The sequence below is a fragment of the Dermacentor variabilis genome, chromosome 2, assembly GCF_050947875.1.
Source record: "Dermacentor variabilis isolate Ectoservices chromosome 2, ASM5094787v1, whole genome shotgun sequence".
NCBI lineage: Eukaryota > Metazoa > Arthropoda > Arachnida > Ixodida > Ixodidae > Dermacentor > Dermacentor variabilis.
Window position 1 is genome coordinate 42,711,689 of NC_134569.1, and position 17,047 is coordinate 42,728,735.

Consider the following 17,047-nt stretch of genomic DNA (forward strand, 5'->3'; position numbering starts at 1 on the left):
ACGGATCATGGGTGTTGCAATACTACCCCAAAACCATGCGCTAAAGTTTGGAGTGTCACACCGGGGGGGGGGGGGGGGGAACTACCTGGGGAGCTCCCCTAGACAGCAACAATGTCGACGTCCAAGGTAAACACAATGTTCATTGTCTCTTTTGACAAGTGTCGGGTGGTCCACAAGGAATTTGTACCTCCTCGACGAACTGTCAACACCGTTTCCTACAAAGAAGACCTTGAACGCCTTTACAGAGCCGTCAAACGGAAATGACCGGAGAGTGTCGATTGCTAGACGCTCCACCATGACAATGATTCAACCCACACTGCCTTCGCTGTAACCACCTGTCTTGCCCCCGAATAGAGGTTGCAACCTTGCAGCAGCCCCGATGTGAGCACAGCAGACTTTTTCCTGTTCCCAAAGCTCGAGAGAAGCCTGAAAGGTTACCGTTTCAATGATGTTCCCGTCATCCAATGGGCTGTCACAGCTTCTGAAAGAGATTGCGGCAGCTGATTTCCAGGGAGCCTCTACAGCGTAGGAATCGTGTTGGCAGTGGTGTATCAATGCCCAAGGAGACTATTTTGAAGAAATTTAATATGTACCAATTGGATCAATAAATTATTTTTGCCAGATCCAGTCTCATTACTTTACGCACAAACCCTGTATAGATCTGAGCTGAAATTTCACATTAGAGAGTATCATAATCACTGGTGAATTTTGTTTATGTATATTCATTTAAAAGTTTACTGCAATCTTAAGAAAATGTTATTTTTGCAGGGTGGGGTTACATAGGGGAAAAAGAAGTAGAGGATGCACCATAGCATTGCAACCAACAAAGACTGTGCTCCAAGTGCATGTCACTAAGTCAAGTACAAGTCAAAACACTTCACTAGCTGAGGCACACTAAATATTTTTAGGAAGGGCGGTACTACAATGCTGTTTGCGAGTTTATTTTGGTCAGTTATCGTCCTATTAATAAATGCATTTAAAGCAGTTATTGTGTCTGTAGGAGGGCATAATTCCTAGTGCATGCCTTTGCTGAATAATGCATACCTTTGCTGAATAGTGTGTCCCATGTAGAAAGAAAAGTTGCAAGATCTCAACCTTGCAGTGGCTGGTAATTAATTTGTACAGCAATTTTAGCCTCAAAATTGGATTCCTTTGAGTTAATGTCAGCGGCTTGGCTCAATTTAACAGGGCTATAATTGATGTGCATAAGAAGTTATTCATAAACTGTACTGCACATTTTACAATTCCTTCAATTCAGTCTTTCTGTTATCTATTTTCTCTTTTTTTCTAAGAATACCAAATGAAGCGTAATCTAAGGTTGGCTGTACGATTGCATTAAATGCCGGAAGGCAAACACCAGGTGTAGTCAACCCAAGTGCTTATCTGAGGAATAAAAGGTCTTGTTTAGCAGAACTGGACACCGAATTAATGTGCTTGATAATCTGTGGTCATTGGAAATGCAGAAACCAAGACATTTTATGTTCAGCCTTGGTAATAAAAGACACATTGAGCTGATTATCAAAAATGCAGGGGTGACACTTGCATGTGAGCTTCATAAAAACAATTTCTTTTTCCCTCAGTGTCAATGACATATAATTCATCGCACCAGTTGGCAACCTTTTCAAGTGCCCTATTTAGATCTTGCTGGTCAGCAAGACTGTCTATCTCTGAATACATGCACACTCTTCACCTACACGACGAAACTGTTGGAGGAGCAATGTTTCACCATGTACTGTGGAGAGGAGTTTTTCCAGTTCTAAGAAGTCTGAAGGGAAGCAATGAAGTGCCTCGACTGCAGCAAGAGTAGCAAAAAGTGCCCTTTGTGCAACCTTCTTACCAATTTGCGTGTAATCATTGCACGATGACCAAGCACACCCACTCCTGCCATATTGGGGTGTGTGTGCACAAGCAAAAGTTCTAGTCAACTTTGAACAACCCTTGTCTCTGTGAAGGGAAACCATTATTCTTGGTGATACTCACTCACTTTAGATATGGTGTCATAGCTTGAAAAGATTGAATAAGATCATGAGGGTTTCATTGCTAAACACCGTAATGGAACGCCATTAATACATTCCTCGCTGTTGCATTTTCCCGGCTGCTATGTCGTGTTTTCATAATCCCAATATAAATATCATTGACTCCGATGTATCATGTTCCCATTTGATACAGCGCCATTCTGTAATGTTCCCGCATCTTACATTGCATTTGAAAGTGGGTGCCACGAAAATGTAGCGGTGCAGGGAGAAATTTACTCTCGCATGTTGCAACAAGCCACCAATTCTTTGCAATAAACTAACAAAGTTGCACAAGCCAGCTGCTGCACAAACATTAAGAGAAAGCATGTACAGAGCAGTTGGCAAAGCATCTGAAGAAGTGTGCATAGATTAATACCTGCCAGGAACTATGCACAGTGGACCAATCTTCTAAGTACAGGGCTACATTTACTTCATAGCCTGCAAGGGTCTTATTTGCATTTCACAATTGCCAGTTCTCTTTTGTCAGCTTCAGTGCAGTAGAACCATATTATGCAGTGAAGCGTATAGAAAATAATATGGTAGGGGCCCACTGTCACGGAACACCATATGTGTCCCTTATAATACACGCACACATGTGCCGTTCCTGGTCACAGTACGAGCACTGAGGCAAATAACTGCACTGGCAGCCACACTGACTGTTTCTGACATTGTGCTGTGGCGAGTTGCACCATTCTTCGCTGTTATGTTTTCCCGGCTGGTACTTCTTTTTTTCCCCACACTCTCTTTAAAAACGTATCACGGGGCTTCTACTCTATTCATGTTCACACCATACACCATAGCTCTAACTTAACTGCAGCTCTTTCCCGAGTTTTCTGTATGAAGTGAACTTGAGCCCTTCGAAATCAAATTTGAGCATTTCAATTCTTAGTCTCATTCCTTAAACAGGGATGCTTTCATTTCTTCTATAAATCCTCCTTGCCTCCTCTTAACTGTCTCACACTTACTGCCAAACTTTGGGCCTGTTGTGTCCCAGTACTTTGAGCTTTCATGAACTGGGCCTCCCATCTTTAGCTGAGCTTGGGTTTATAAATGCTTCTCTACGAACAGGGCACCCTGAAGGCATCCAGTTTAGAGGAGTCCACCCGCAAGAGGCATGACAGCAGTGGCAGCAGTGAGATGGAGCAGCAACGCAAGCAAGAACTATTGCGGATAAAAATTGATGCAGCAAAGAAGTGAGCTGGCATTACCTTTTACCCATGACCTTGTGTACATTCACCTATTTCGGACATGAGCAGTCGTTGCCTCCAGTGCACTTTCAGGTTACATGTGAAAGCTCATATACAACCACAGGGTAGAAACACTATTAAAACTGCAGACAACGGGGCAATTCAAACATAGGCACATTGTCTATGTAGTTTCTAGACTGTGAACGTATCTACTGGAATGATTCATGCACTTTTGCACAACTGTTAATGCAACATCCAATGCAAACAGTATTCTTGGTGAAGATGTTCAGCTGACACGAAAACATGTTTGTTATATCCAATACAGTAGTATCTCGACGACACGAACCACTCGAGACGGTGTAAAAATTCGAATCACCCAAAAACATTTAAACAATCTGTAAATTAATTAGGGATGCGGCAGTACAATGGCTGACTTGCTCAAAATATCTAATTTTGTTCTATCGCCTCCAATTCAAAGACTTTCCTTTATGTTGTGGCGAAATATTTGGAAGAAATACACAGCAGAATTAGAGAAATTTGGGCTTTGGGAGGTTCTATTGCACCACTTATCACGTGAATGCAGCTTTCCATTGGCGCAGTGCCGCCATCTTGGCACCGCCATAAACACAGATAACCATAGCGCTGTATTTCTCCGTGCAGAAAAGCAAAAAAAGGAAGCATGAAGAGGGAAAAGCAGCATTGCGATTCGTTACTGCATTCGCATAGCACACAGGGAGTGATCCTATCGGTTGACTTGAATTTGAATCACTGGCACGCGTGTTTCGCACACATTTTGGCGGCAGCGAGCTGTGCACTTTGCATGTTCTAAGGCCAACATTTCAAGATCTCCCTGGTTATTTCCGAGTTTCTTTCATTGCTGTGTGTTAGCTGATGCCTGTGTGGCTGATGTAATATGCCCTGGCAGCAGGAATGCTACCGGCGCACCAGCTCAATTGTTCGCATCATCTGCTTCAACGTTAAGAGTGATTCGCCATGTTCGAAATTTAGCACATTGTAAGTTAGTGGGCTTGTGTCAGGACTTTTTAAAAATTTCTGTCATCCCGAATTTTGTATCGGGCATGATCGTATCACCGAGATTCTACTGTATACACTTTAAACATGCGTGCTGATGTGGTGGGAAATAAATTTGCAAGTAGGTCTAACAAAACAGACACAAATGTGATGGTCTGTCAGCAATTAGTCAACTTCCATTAATTCGATCCTGATGCGACTGACAGCATTGATCAATCTATCCGGCGGGTCAAATTAAGAAAGTATGACAGTTTTGCCATAAGGACAAAGCAATGATTGCGATAGCAGCATGTTAATATAATAAACGAAGAGTATGACTCATAGCTATAGTGGCAGTATGAATTGAAGTAAACATAAGCTAAGTAAAAGCGAGCTGTTGTGCTAGGGGTCCTCTGTTTGAATCCTACCATCAGACAGTTTCATGTATGTTTATTAATTAAAGCCAACCTCTTTCTTAGCGACTTTACCACCACTTTTCTATATTCGTTGTGTTCAAACCTCTTTCCTGGTCCGATCCTGGATTTAGTGTACAGCACCAATAATATTCCATCATCTTCAGGTTGAATATTTAGGTCTAAGAGTATTTTAGATAAAAGGCCTGCATTTTCAGTGTTCTAGTTCATAATGTTTTTGTGGGCTGCCATTCTCAAAATTCTGAGGAATAATTTTGCCAAGAATGTAAGACCTGCTATGGGAACTTTAATAATTGAATGGCGTGGCAATATAACCCACATAGACCACATGCCATATAGCATACATATACCAAAATATATATGGTACCTGACTGCGGCTACGATGGCAAAAATTGGCTTGGAGTGTCCTTATAGTTGCTATTGCAATAACAAGATGCAGAAGATATGCCAGAACATTTAATTCACATTAGTATTTCCCCTATTCTAATTTGTTCCTGGATGATACGCACACTCACTTTCTATGTATCTCAAGTAAAAAATTAATGCATCAATGACATTAAATTTCCTGAACATAGAAATCTAATGCGCAGCCGCCTGGTTTCCTGAAGCCAGCTTCGCCACACGGTTTTTGTAGTCAGCTTCGCCGCGATACATTCGTGTTATACGTTAAAGCATACAAACACCGCGAAGGTGGTTTTAGTTTTGTGTCCAATTTCACTGCGCAGGCTATGTACGGTCCAATTTCCTCAGGGCAGGGGGGGGGGGGCAACATCGACACAGAGGGAGCCACATTTCAACCTGAACTTCGCTACTACTGTTGTCAGTATATCCTGTTGAAATGGCCTCGTGCTTAATTGCCAAAGAGGTTTACTAGCACGAATATATTCATGGCAAGCTCCTGATGACATCTTCTGCCTTTGCCATTAGGCCTAACCATTGCCAAGTTCACATGGTGATGGCTTTCATCAAGGCCGGTATGTTTGCAGTCACACATGGGTATAATTTCCAATTAAGCGGAGCTCCGAACGGCATCTGCACGTATGGTTGTTGTTTTGCGTTGTTTCTGTGGGTAGGCAGCAGTGCCATGGAGAAGTTGGAATAAATGTGTAAGTCCAAAAATTTCAGACTAAAATAATTCTATAGCACATTTGTGTTGCTTGCAGTTTTCCCGTGTTTGGCTCTGGCTGCTTTTATCAACATAGCTCATCTGGCAGTGATGGAATGGCTGCACCGAATTGCGCGAAGGGCAGTTATTTGTGTCATCCCGTATTAAAATGGCATTTTAGCATAAAATTGTGTCATGTCTGCTCCAAAGGAAGCATAAGAACGAAAGCCTTCTTCCATTGATGCTGCTTCAGTAGTACAGTGAAACCTAGTTGAACCGTAGTTGGCCGGAGTTCGGAAAAAGTATGTGCTAAACGGTAGTACTGTTTAACTGAAATAGCATGAGATCGACCACTTACCTGTCACAAACGGTACTCGGAGAGGGAGCGATGAAAGGGGAAAAAAGCATGCAGTATTTATTCACTTCGTGCGACAAGTGTTATTTTCGTTTGATGCCGCGGCGGCCTAGCAGCGACAGCGGCCTCAAACTTACTGAAGCTGCGAGGCAGCTTTTCAGCCAGCCCCCTCTTCTCGGCAGATACTTGCATGGCAGATTCCTTGTTGGCGTTAGTAATCTCCGTGCACGCGCGAGGTAGCGCTGCAGAAGTCGCGGGGCGTCTTTATTGTTGCGGGGTGCTGTTCTTGTCGCGATGATTACATTCATGAGGCTGATGTAACGTGCAGCTTCCGCCACTGTCGGGCCTGAATCGCCCGTGCTGTCACTTTCCGTGTCGTCTTCGTCACTGTTGCTAGGTGACACTTCGACAACAACAAAGGCAACGATGGCGAAAAGTCGAACCTCGCAGCCGACATCTCTTCGCGGTCGCAGCAGCGCTTCTGTGCAACTTCTTCGCATTCCAAGTTCCACACACCGTAGTCAATAGCAGATCCCTGTCGCGTGCCAGCGCCGACTTCTTCGTGTCATTATGACCTGCCAAGGCACCTCTGCCTTCACGGCTTTCAATATTTCTACTTTCGCTGCCAAATCCTTTGCCTCATACTTCGCCCGCTTCGGTGGGACACAAGAGCACATGGTGGCGTGGCTTGCGCGGTGCGGCTAGGCGTGGCAACAAAGCGACGGGTACATGCACAATGTCAAGAAAAAACTAAGTATAAACGGAAAAAGGAAAGTGCAAAACAAAATTTAACACACAAAAAAAAAGTTCCGCTGTCCTTGCACATGCACCTGACGCAAACCGATAAACACGATAAAATCGACAACGAAAAAACAACTGCACAACTCTGCAACCACACAACTAGTTGCACAAGCAAAAGACAACGTTGGAAATTCTTTGTATTGCGGACAGCAATACAAAGAAAAAAACATGTATGTATAGATTAGGATTGCTAGCATAGACCGATAACTACCGTGCCGATAACCATAGCGATGCAGAGGTAGTGCCAAGCGCCAAAAGCGACTGCAAAGCCAGAAGTACGTCATTGCCACCGTGTTTTTTGAGACGTAGGTTTGTCTATTATGTAGCAATAAAATAAACATGGCGGTCTTGAGGTATTGCGGGCCTTTCGGCACTCCCAGCACATGCAAGCACGGCCTTTGAGATTGGCGCACACTAATCGGAGACGCCATCGCTGGCGGTGTGATTTGAACACCCCCTAGTGCCACCTGATCCTATGTGCCTCACACGCCTCTGAGCTTTGCAAACTGTCCAAATTAATAGGAGTTTCGTGCCATAGAGTTGTGTACATGTTTGACGGGACCAGACGGTGTGTCCGGATTTCCGAATTAACGGGGGCCAAATTAACGAGGTTTTACTGTAATTTAATCAGTTTTCTCGTGGCTCATAGCAAAGTTATGCAGGAGAAATGGTGCACATTATGAGTAACCTGGTTTTGTTGACGTGCCCTAGTTCAGCTAACTTAATTTTTCTTGCTCACTTGAAGCGCTTCAAACATGCAATGTCTCTTGCAAGTCGAGGAGCAGATTTATGCCATGACATACGCACTGGGAGAGCCATTTTATTAAAAATAATGAAACTAGTTTACTCATTTTTAGCATATATACTTTGTTGTTGTGTATAAAGCCAGCTCCACTATATTTATTGAATATTTCTGTTAAAAATGAGACAATATCTGGTATATATATATGCCTGTTGAACACTGCACTAAAGGTGCTTGTTGCGCCAAAGCAGACTTTTGCCTGTGCTAAGACCTGTGCCAGACGGTCAAATGGCTCTTCCACCAGTGCTTTGGCCATGGTGTGCACATTTGTTTGCACAACTTGTTTTTACCATTCCTGTCCAGTTGTAGCAAGGAATAAACCACAAACATAGAGCTATGCTAATATAAAGTGGCTCCAATTTGCTTCAAAGTGCAGTGTACCGATACAGATGGCCACTCAGTTGAAGGCACTAGCATGTTTGGTGTGATATCCAATGTGCCGGGATATTCAGTGTGACGCATTCAGTGGGCAATGGCGAAAGTGCAGTTTTCTTCCTGCCTCATGATGCTTAGAGCCAATGAATTATTTGTGCATATGCTTTGAGCCAGGTATTGAATTATTATAATGAAATGTAGCATGACTGAGTCTACAAAATATAGATACCATAGTTATTTTATTGCTCTGTAATTTTTAGAATGCACACAACGGATTGTCCTACCATGTTGGTTTGTTTTCAGTGCAATCTCCAGCACCTATAAATCAAATTAAGCAAATTTCAGACATTTATGGACAGTTTGTCATAACCTGCGAGTGAAGGAAATATTGTAGACTGCCTTTTTATTTATTTTTTTAAATTGTTTTTATCTCACTTGAGGTTGGCCAACTCGTGCACATTTCCTGATGACAGTTGCTATCCTGCAGGCTCCCTCTTTCTTTTAATAACATTAGGCAATGGAATGCTTATCTTTCTCCTTGCTTATCCTAAACAGCTTCATGAATCAGAAGAAGTGTGCTGGATAGGGCTGGTTGGTACATCATTAGGACAGGCACAAACAGGGCTTAAGCGGGACAAAGTGAGGACGACAAACAAGGCCTAGTCTCTTGTCTTCACATTTGTCCCGTGCAAGCGCTCTTTGCTCCTGTCCTAATCATGAAGCAGGTTGCAGGTAAAGAACAACCTGGTTTCTTCTTCTGAGGGTGCTTTGGACCCTGTCAAGTAAAAGTCCAACTGACTTCCCCCCCCCCCCCCCCTCTGGGTCACTTTTGGATGCACTTGAAGCAAACATAAGACTTCTTCCTTTATGTTTCAGAGACCGAGAGCAGAGGCTGGCTAGGGCACAAGCTCAGCGGGAGCGACGTGAAGCTGAGCGGCGGGAGCAAGAGCAGTTGCGACAACGGGAAGCTCAGCAAAAGGAGCTCGAGAGGTTAAAGCTACGGACTGCATTTCATCAGCTCAAGCAGAGCGAGTGCGTGTTATATTTGTCATGAATGAGAGCTGCCTTGAATCTGCCAGAAGTAGAGCATGTCTATCTTTCAGAGGCACCAAAGGCCATGTTCTCAGTGTATAGCTTTCGGAATTGTCACTTTCAGTGTACATTGATTGGATAAGCTTGGAGATTACTTATGAAGCATCGTGCTGGATGTTATGTAAAGTTCAAAGTATCCCTAACATTGATCAGCCAAGAGTACGGCCCCTGTCCATAAGCTCTCGAAATGCGGAAACTGCAAAGGGGCCAAAATAATTTGCTGGCAGTCCGTAGTTGCAATGCTGTTCAAAGGTTCACATGTTGCTAGTTCCTATTGTATTAATCCAAAAGTTAGTCTTTCAGTGTCTCATAAAATAATGGGACATTAGCATGAACTTCATTGAAATGTTGCAGACAAACAGGAGCAAAGCCATACTGCCTAATATTGAAGCAGTATAGACGAAATGAAGGTCCTAGACTTTGAAACCATAGTAAGAATGTTATCTAGTGTCGGATCACTTCAAACAATTTACAATAGCTTTATATGAAAAACTTTTAGTTTTGTTTCTTATGAGGTGTTCCCCTCACAGTTTTCTGCTTTAGGGCACCTCATTGTGCTACTTCTCTTGTATTTGCTCAAATGTACAGCATCACTTTAATAAAATCTGACATCTTAGGTGCATGTGTCGTAACGTCATGATGGAGGAGATGATCATATTGGAGTACGATGTCTAAAAGTTTTGGCACACGCTCCAGCTCGCTTGGCAATGCATCATGCTCCTGCATCAGATGCTTGACAAGTAGTAGCTCAGCAGACCACCGAGCAAGCTGGAGTAAGTACCCCGAAACGTCACACTGTTCTCTTACAATGTGACTGCCTACTGTGTCATGACACAAGCACCTCCTGGGAAACGAAACCAAAACTGGTTGATAGAAAAGTTATTGTAGAAAATATTTAAAGTGCTCTAAGGCTTGTCAGTATTTTTTCAAAGGTTACAAGATTGAGGATCATCATTTAAAGCAGATATAAGAAGTCTAAACTATCATGCCAGCAATCCTTTAAATAATCTGTAATTATCTGGAGCCAGGTACTAAGCTGATGTAGTGGCACGAAGCCTCTCTAGGCCAGTGCTTCACTTTTGGCAGTCTTATCGGTGCTGCAGGTATTTGGGAATCATAACTTGCATGGTTAAGTGTTTTGTTGCAAACTTGAGAACCTCATTCCCTTATAGAAACCTTGTTTTTTTTTTCTTGCTTACCAGGCGCAGCCTAAATGTTGATACATTAGCGGCTGCTACAAAGAGGAAAGCAGAATCTCCTCTGGTCTCTGCATCCAAGAAGCCAACTCCCGTAAGTTATGCTTCAATACTTTTCCTCGTTTCTTCCCTTGTCTGCGTATATTAACAATATCAAGAAATTACAGAAATTACAATCAAGTTGTTCTTACAGAGAATCTTTCATGGGCCCCACACATCACTTCTACATGCGCCAAAGCATCACGTTTTCTTGGCTATCTACGACGGAATTTGCGAAATGCCCCGCCAAACATTAGAAAACTCACTTTCCAAACATTCATTTTGCCACAGTTAGAATTCGCCTCCCCAATTTGGTCCCCTCATCAAAATTACCTAATAAATATGACGGAAATGATACAAAACAGAGCAGCCCGTTTCATATCCCGTAACTACAGTATAAACTCGAGCATTACACAAATTAAACTAGACCTACTGTTGCCGCCATTAGATATCCGCCGCAACATCGCTCTTCTGTGCTTATTCCACAAATATATTTACACTAATAAACGAACCCGGTTGCAACTACAAATACCCCACTCTTCTTCACGCAGATTACATAATCAGTTCAGTTTCATGCGCATATACGGTAAAACAAATGCATTTAATTCATCGGCACTACCACATGCCATCCGTCTCTGGAACGACCTCCCTGATAACATAGCCTCCATATCTAATCTCGACACGTTCCGCTCTCAGTTACTCATGCTTTTCCCATTTAATACCGTTAACGAGTGACCAATCTAGTGTATGTTATCGTGCATTCTTGCCATGTTGTATATCATTTTCATAAACGGTATTCCTTGCTCTGTTAACAGTAACAAGTGTTCGTGTGCCTTCATATATTGCTTTGTATTCCTAGTGCCTTCAATATTGTGTAACACGGTAATTTTCTTATAGCACTGTTCCTGTTGGCAATTTGTACTTTTTATACATTTTACTGTTTAATATGCCCCCCTTACTTTATGCCCTGCCATAGGGCCTGTAAGGTGCTTTTGCATAAATAAATAAAATTTGTGCATGTAATTAAGTACATAAAAAGTTGTTTTGAACAGGAACATGCAAGCGCTGTCAACTAAATTTATGTCAAGTAAAAAGCACAACCTTGACCAAGAAAAGTGTGCTTGAAGGGAACACTAGATCAATTTAGACTGACAAGACCATAGCTCTATATTTATTGATTTAATGGCAATTGGTTGTTTATCAGAAGAAAAGAAAAAACATAGATGGCTCAGAAATTTACGACAATGAAGGCATATAAAGCGCAATAAACAAAGCCACAAGAATGTCTGAATCCACAAGCACGAAGATCAGACAAATCCATGTACTTTCCATCCCCATGGTTGCCGAACGATTGCACTGCCAGAGCTCCCTCTAGTAATTATTGTAGGAAACTCTATGCTAGCATACAGCACCAAAATTTATGACATCACGGCAAGCTGGTACGAGAACATCAAGCAGGCATTGCCAACCATTTTTTGTTTTTGCGCCTCTTTTTTTAGCCTTGCCATGTCTCCTCTCAATATAAGAGTGGGTTTTTTGCTATCGTAAAAGGGTAATTTACTAATACAGCTGAAATAATTTTTCTCTTTAGTGTCCGTTTAATAATAGCCAGGTTTCGAAAACGATGTGGCGTTGGGCTGCTTGGTGATCTTCAGAAATGTCCATTTACACTCAGCATGCCTATTTCTGTAGGTTACAGGTTTACTTCCAGTTAAACACTATGTCATCGAGCCATTGATTTCATCAATAACATCTACAATTAAACCTCCGCATCAGAAAGTCAGTAAAATTGGCAATTTATTTCATTATATTGAAATTTCATTTAATGGAAATTTGATCTTTTATGCAAATAAGTATAGTGACCAATGGATCTTTCTTACACAGACGGGGTCGCAAAAGTTTCCGTATTGGGCAATTGGAAAAATGAAATTTTAATTAGAGACAAATTGTTTTTTTAATTTGACAGCCGGCTATGAAAAATACGGTTTCACGCCGTGTCGACGATATCTTCACATCAGCGGTACAAGGCAAGGCCAGCCACACTTTTGCATCCACTACGCCTCTGCAGCTGACAGTACCACCCGTAGTGGGACGACGCTGGTCTCTTTGTCTCCTTTGTCTTTGTATGTTCCTTTGTCTGCCTGTTGCTTCAACACGTACCTGAAACTCAATATTATGCAACCTTCATTACAAAACGCGCAGGAAGAAGCGCACATGATGACTTGCCATCTCGGCAGACCCCCCTCCCTTGGCTCGCGCAGGAAGACTGCACTTATCAAGCCACCACCTTTCTTGGCTTGTCCTCACATGCTTTCACTTGTACCCAAAGCATACAGTGTGTGAGGCACAATAGGATTTTATCACACTTGGACTTTATATGGAACATGATGCTGCTCCGCTTCGGTGGACACTCTTAGTCACATGGCACGCGATTTGCGAGGTGCGTTCACAAGCAGCCACTTGTAATCCAGTCATTTGACCATCGGCGCCCATGGAAGTTTCCATTTATTGTCATGGTATTCCTTCATGGCACTAGTGAAATTTCATTATATATATAGTGTGTAAACACTTTTTGTTATATGGATGTTCTAAATACGTGGTGTTCTTTGGACAAGACGATATAAAATGTTATTTAGTACTTTGTTATATCAAGAATTTTATTGTTTAAAGTTCACTATATTGAGGTTTAACTATTATAAAAACACATAACAATATTAATTAAGCAGTCTCTTCACTTTCAAGCAAAGTGCACTTATGAGTTTGTCGGCATAATCTCAAGAGATATTCTTGCTAGCTGCCGTGGGCTGATTCATTTTGACCTTGCCTCCTTTATGCGATATGCATCATTCATGCTTCTCACCAGCTAATCATCATATAAGAACAAAAATGTAGATACATAATTCGTGTATGCGCAGTCTCAACTATACATTATGAATGCATAGCTGCTCCTCCAGTTATGTCCTGTAATTCTAATTTCATACTTGATGAAAAATACTTATATCTAAAGTTAGCATTACCCCACCTCCCTCCCTAGTGGTTTAGCAGCTATGGCATTCTGCTGTTGAGCACAAGGCCATGGGCGCAACTCATGGCCATGGCGCCGAGATTCCTATGCGGGTGGGGTGCAAAAATGCTTGTGCAGGGTGTCTACCAGCTGGGAAAACTGGGAAAACCGAGAATTCTCAGGGATTTTGACTAGTCTGGAAAAACTCATGGAAAACTCGGGCAATTTGTACTTCTATCAGGGAAAATTAGCTGTAATTTTATTGAAAGGGAAAGAAAGTCGTGGTAATGCTGGCCTGAGTAACAGAGGAATTGTAACAAATGGTCTTTGATGCCGCGTTGTCAGCTGGAGGAGTTGCCAGAGTACAGTCAACAAGCGACTTTCCGGACACCAGATAATTCGGATGGCTACGGGGCACTACTGCGTACCCCATAGGGTCAATGTATAAGAATGTCTGAAATTTCGGGTGCAAGAACCCTTCGCCGTCTGATTTTCCAGACTTCTTGCCGTGACCGCAGGTCCGAAACGGCATTCATCAAAACCACCACCGCCATCACTTTGATAACCTCGCCGCCTCGAACCGGCACACTTGCACGCAGATGCACTGGTAGCCGTAGCCACCACCGCAGCAATGCTAGGCCTAGCTGCTTCGAGGTTCAGTATTAAGCTTCTTGCCGTTCTGTGCCGGGTTTTTCATTGAATGAATTCGCCGCTGTCAGCAATGGCACCGACACTGTCTTTGTGATCATTATGATTGGCTTCGAAGTTCGAAAAGCACGGTGCGTTGCATAATGCCGGTTCCTGAAAGTCAGCTTCACCTCATTACAGCGATGTTAAAGCATAACAAGTGTAGGAAGGCGCAACTGTCACGGGACACAGTATGTATTCCATAATTATACACGCGTGCACCCGCCATTTTCTGTCACAGTACGAGCACTGATATTCCTAATAAGTATGCTGGCAGGCCTTCAGAGCTTTTTCGGAGTTGCCTGTGGCGATTTGGAGCTTTCAGAGCTGTAAAAGACGTGCATTAATTTTTTCGGACGTTTTTGTGGCCCATAGGGAGTCCGAAAAATTGAACGCTGACTGTACAACTGTCCAAGAGAATGCTTCAAATAGTCCGTGTGGCAAACACACAGCCGAAGGAGAACAAGAATACAACGGACCTATGCATTCAGAAATGAACGGGAAAGGAAGCATGCCGCTGTTTTTTTGGAGGAGCTTGCACTCTAAAAGCAAAGCATTCGCCGACACCGAGATGCAGGTGTCCCTCATCCAAGCAAAAAAAAACTCTTTAAAACAGTGAAACGCAACAATGAGGCATTGTGTGCAGGCTGAGAGTATGTCAGGACAGTTGAGATTGACTTACCAGCTGCTGCGAGAGAATCTCACTTGTGATAAAATTCGGGCCTCATACCAATTAGCTTGCTATCAGTTGATAGAAATAGCTCCTATTCGAAAATATTCTCTATGCATCTCTTCTTATTCGTACTTGAGAATGTTCGACTCAATTTGTAATGGGTTTTACTATTTCTTTCGAAGATATTTTATTCGCTGTGCATTTTACTAACCCCTCCCTTCTGTTTTCTTTTTGAATAAAATAAACACTGCCCCTTACTATTCAAACTGGATTAAGTTTCTTTTTTTTTTTTTAATATGCTTACAAAGAGTGACACCATTGGTCGACATGATGTAGGGAGCCCGTCTTGACATAAAACAAAGTTCTGTGTCACTCAGGGAATATTGCAAAGGCAATCAGGGAAAACCTGGAAAATTCGGGGAATTTGTAAATGTCAACTTGGTAGACACGCTGTTGTGTGTCGTCCTTTGGGCGCACTTTAAAGGCTCCCTCACCAGGTCTCGCCATTTTAAGCTGACAAGCGCAGAGCATACATTGCGCGAACGATCGTATCTGAGAGTATTACATCGCTACGCGCCGCGGAAAGATCTGAAATTTCAAACTGAACATCATTTTTCCTTCTCCTTGTAGCCGCTGCGCTCCAAGCCGGACAGTGGTGTACTAGTTGTGCCCCTGCGCCTATCTAGTCGTGTCCGCAGTGTGACGTAGCTCGTGGTGACACGTGACTTCAAGAATTATTCAAGGCAACATCTGTTATTTGTGTGATCTGTTGCTTGAATTTTCCTCTTTCTTTTTCTTTTTTTCTTTTTCCTTTCATTTTCTATTTAATATCGAGTGTACATTATATTTCTACTTTGTTTAAGAGTGTTTGATTTGGGGGCATGTTAAAATGGAGCAAATACTGCCAAATGAATCAGCAGAGTGTTTTCACGATTTTTCTGCATCGTTTAATTTGAGCTGCTGGTTAATTCAATCGATTTCGTCGTTCCTCTTAGGGTCGATGTAATGCAAATCAACTGCGTATAGTTATTTTGCTTTGTTGCATGCAATAACAGGAGGTCTCTCACCCAAGTCTTCTGACTGTGAGATCTTTTTCTGTATTTAGGTCTTCTTTGAAACATATATTCCAGGTTTATGAGAATAAAAATTTAATAGAACATTTTTCTGGTGCAGTTGAACATAAGCAAGCCTCCGAAGATGGCCAGGAATGCTTGCGCTGATGCAGTGGCTGCAAGGGTGAGTAGTGTCTTATGTTTTGGGCATCGGGCATTTCTAGTACAAAGAAATATAGGCATGTGTTAACGTGCTAACTTGGGCTCGTTGGTACATATCTGACGAAAACGAATATCAATGCTGGACAACGGAACATGACTGAGACAGATGAAGCGCTTCATCTGTCAGTCATGTCCCGATGTCCAGTGTTGTTATTCGTTTTCTTCAGATTTGCATGTGGCTTTTACAGCTCCACCAGCGGAGGGCTTGCATTATTGCTTATTGCTTTTTTGTTGTTCTTTCTTGTGTAACTTGTACCAAAAGGCAGTGGGTGTGCAGTAAATTCTGCTGAAGGGCTTGCACTGCATTCTACCTTTCAAACATTGAATTTTTTCACCCGAAGCGATATAGATAACGTAATTTTATAGCTCTTGTGTGGCTTATACGCAGTCGTAATGCCGAAACCATGATGTCTGAGACCTTCACAGAATGGCGGCATGCCACAGTGGTTTCTGAATTTTTGCGCTTCCAGCCAACTAAAACGCTTTGATGTCTTGTGCAGAATACAGTCATGTCCTGCTGGTAGCAAAATATATTGCAAGCTTTCAAATAAAGAAACAGAAGCTGTGCTTGCAATTTAGAAATGACAGGTTATGGGAGCCGGCTGCCATTTTGAAAGAGCTATTACAACGCCGCATTTCATTCTTTAGATGGACGTTTGAAAGTTTGCAACTAAGTATGGGAATGCAGCAGGAACAAAATTGACACCGAAAATCTGGTTTTCGGACCAAAGCACTGCACTGCTGAATCATAACTGCTGATGCCAGCTTCAGTGTGGTTGATTTTCTAGCATTTCTAAAGGCAAGTTCATATATAATGAACTACTAATATAACGACCACTTTATGCAGAGCTGTCGAGTTCATTATAAACGGGTTCGACTGTACTGATCCTGCAGCCTTATTTTGAGCAAGAGTAACGGCAGTTGTGTAATGGGACATGCAAAATTAAAACCTTATGAATGTATTACCTGGATATTCAAAATGTGTGAAACGTGTAGT

The 17,047-nt window shown here is 42.4% G+C and overlaps 1 protein-coding gene across 2 annotated transcripts in view; it reads left to right on the forward strand.

Annotated features, from left to right (window-relative positions):
* LOC142571702 (uncharacterized) overlaps positions 1-17,047 on the forward strand; it is a 69,309-nt gene that overhangs the window by 23,541 nt on the left and 28,721 nt on the right. For both annotated transcript variants that reach the window (XM_075680240.1, XM_075680241.1), the window contains exons 7-10: positions 3,084-3,208; positions 8,962-9,117; positions 10,380-10,467; positions 15,950-16,012. In XM_075680240.1, the coding sequence (XP_075536355.1) occupies positions 3,084-3,208; positions 8,962-9,117; positions 10,380-10,467; positions 15,950-16,012 (432 nt within the window). The remainder of the gene's footprint in view (positions 1-3,083; positions 3,209-8,961; positions 9,118-10,379; positions 10,468-15,949; positions 16,013-17,047) is intronic.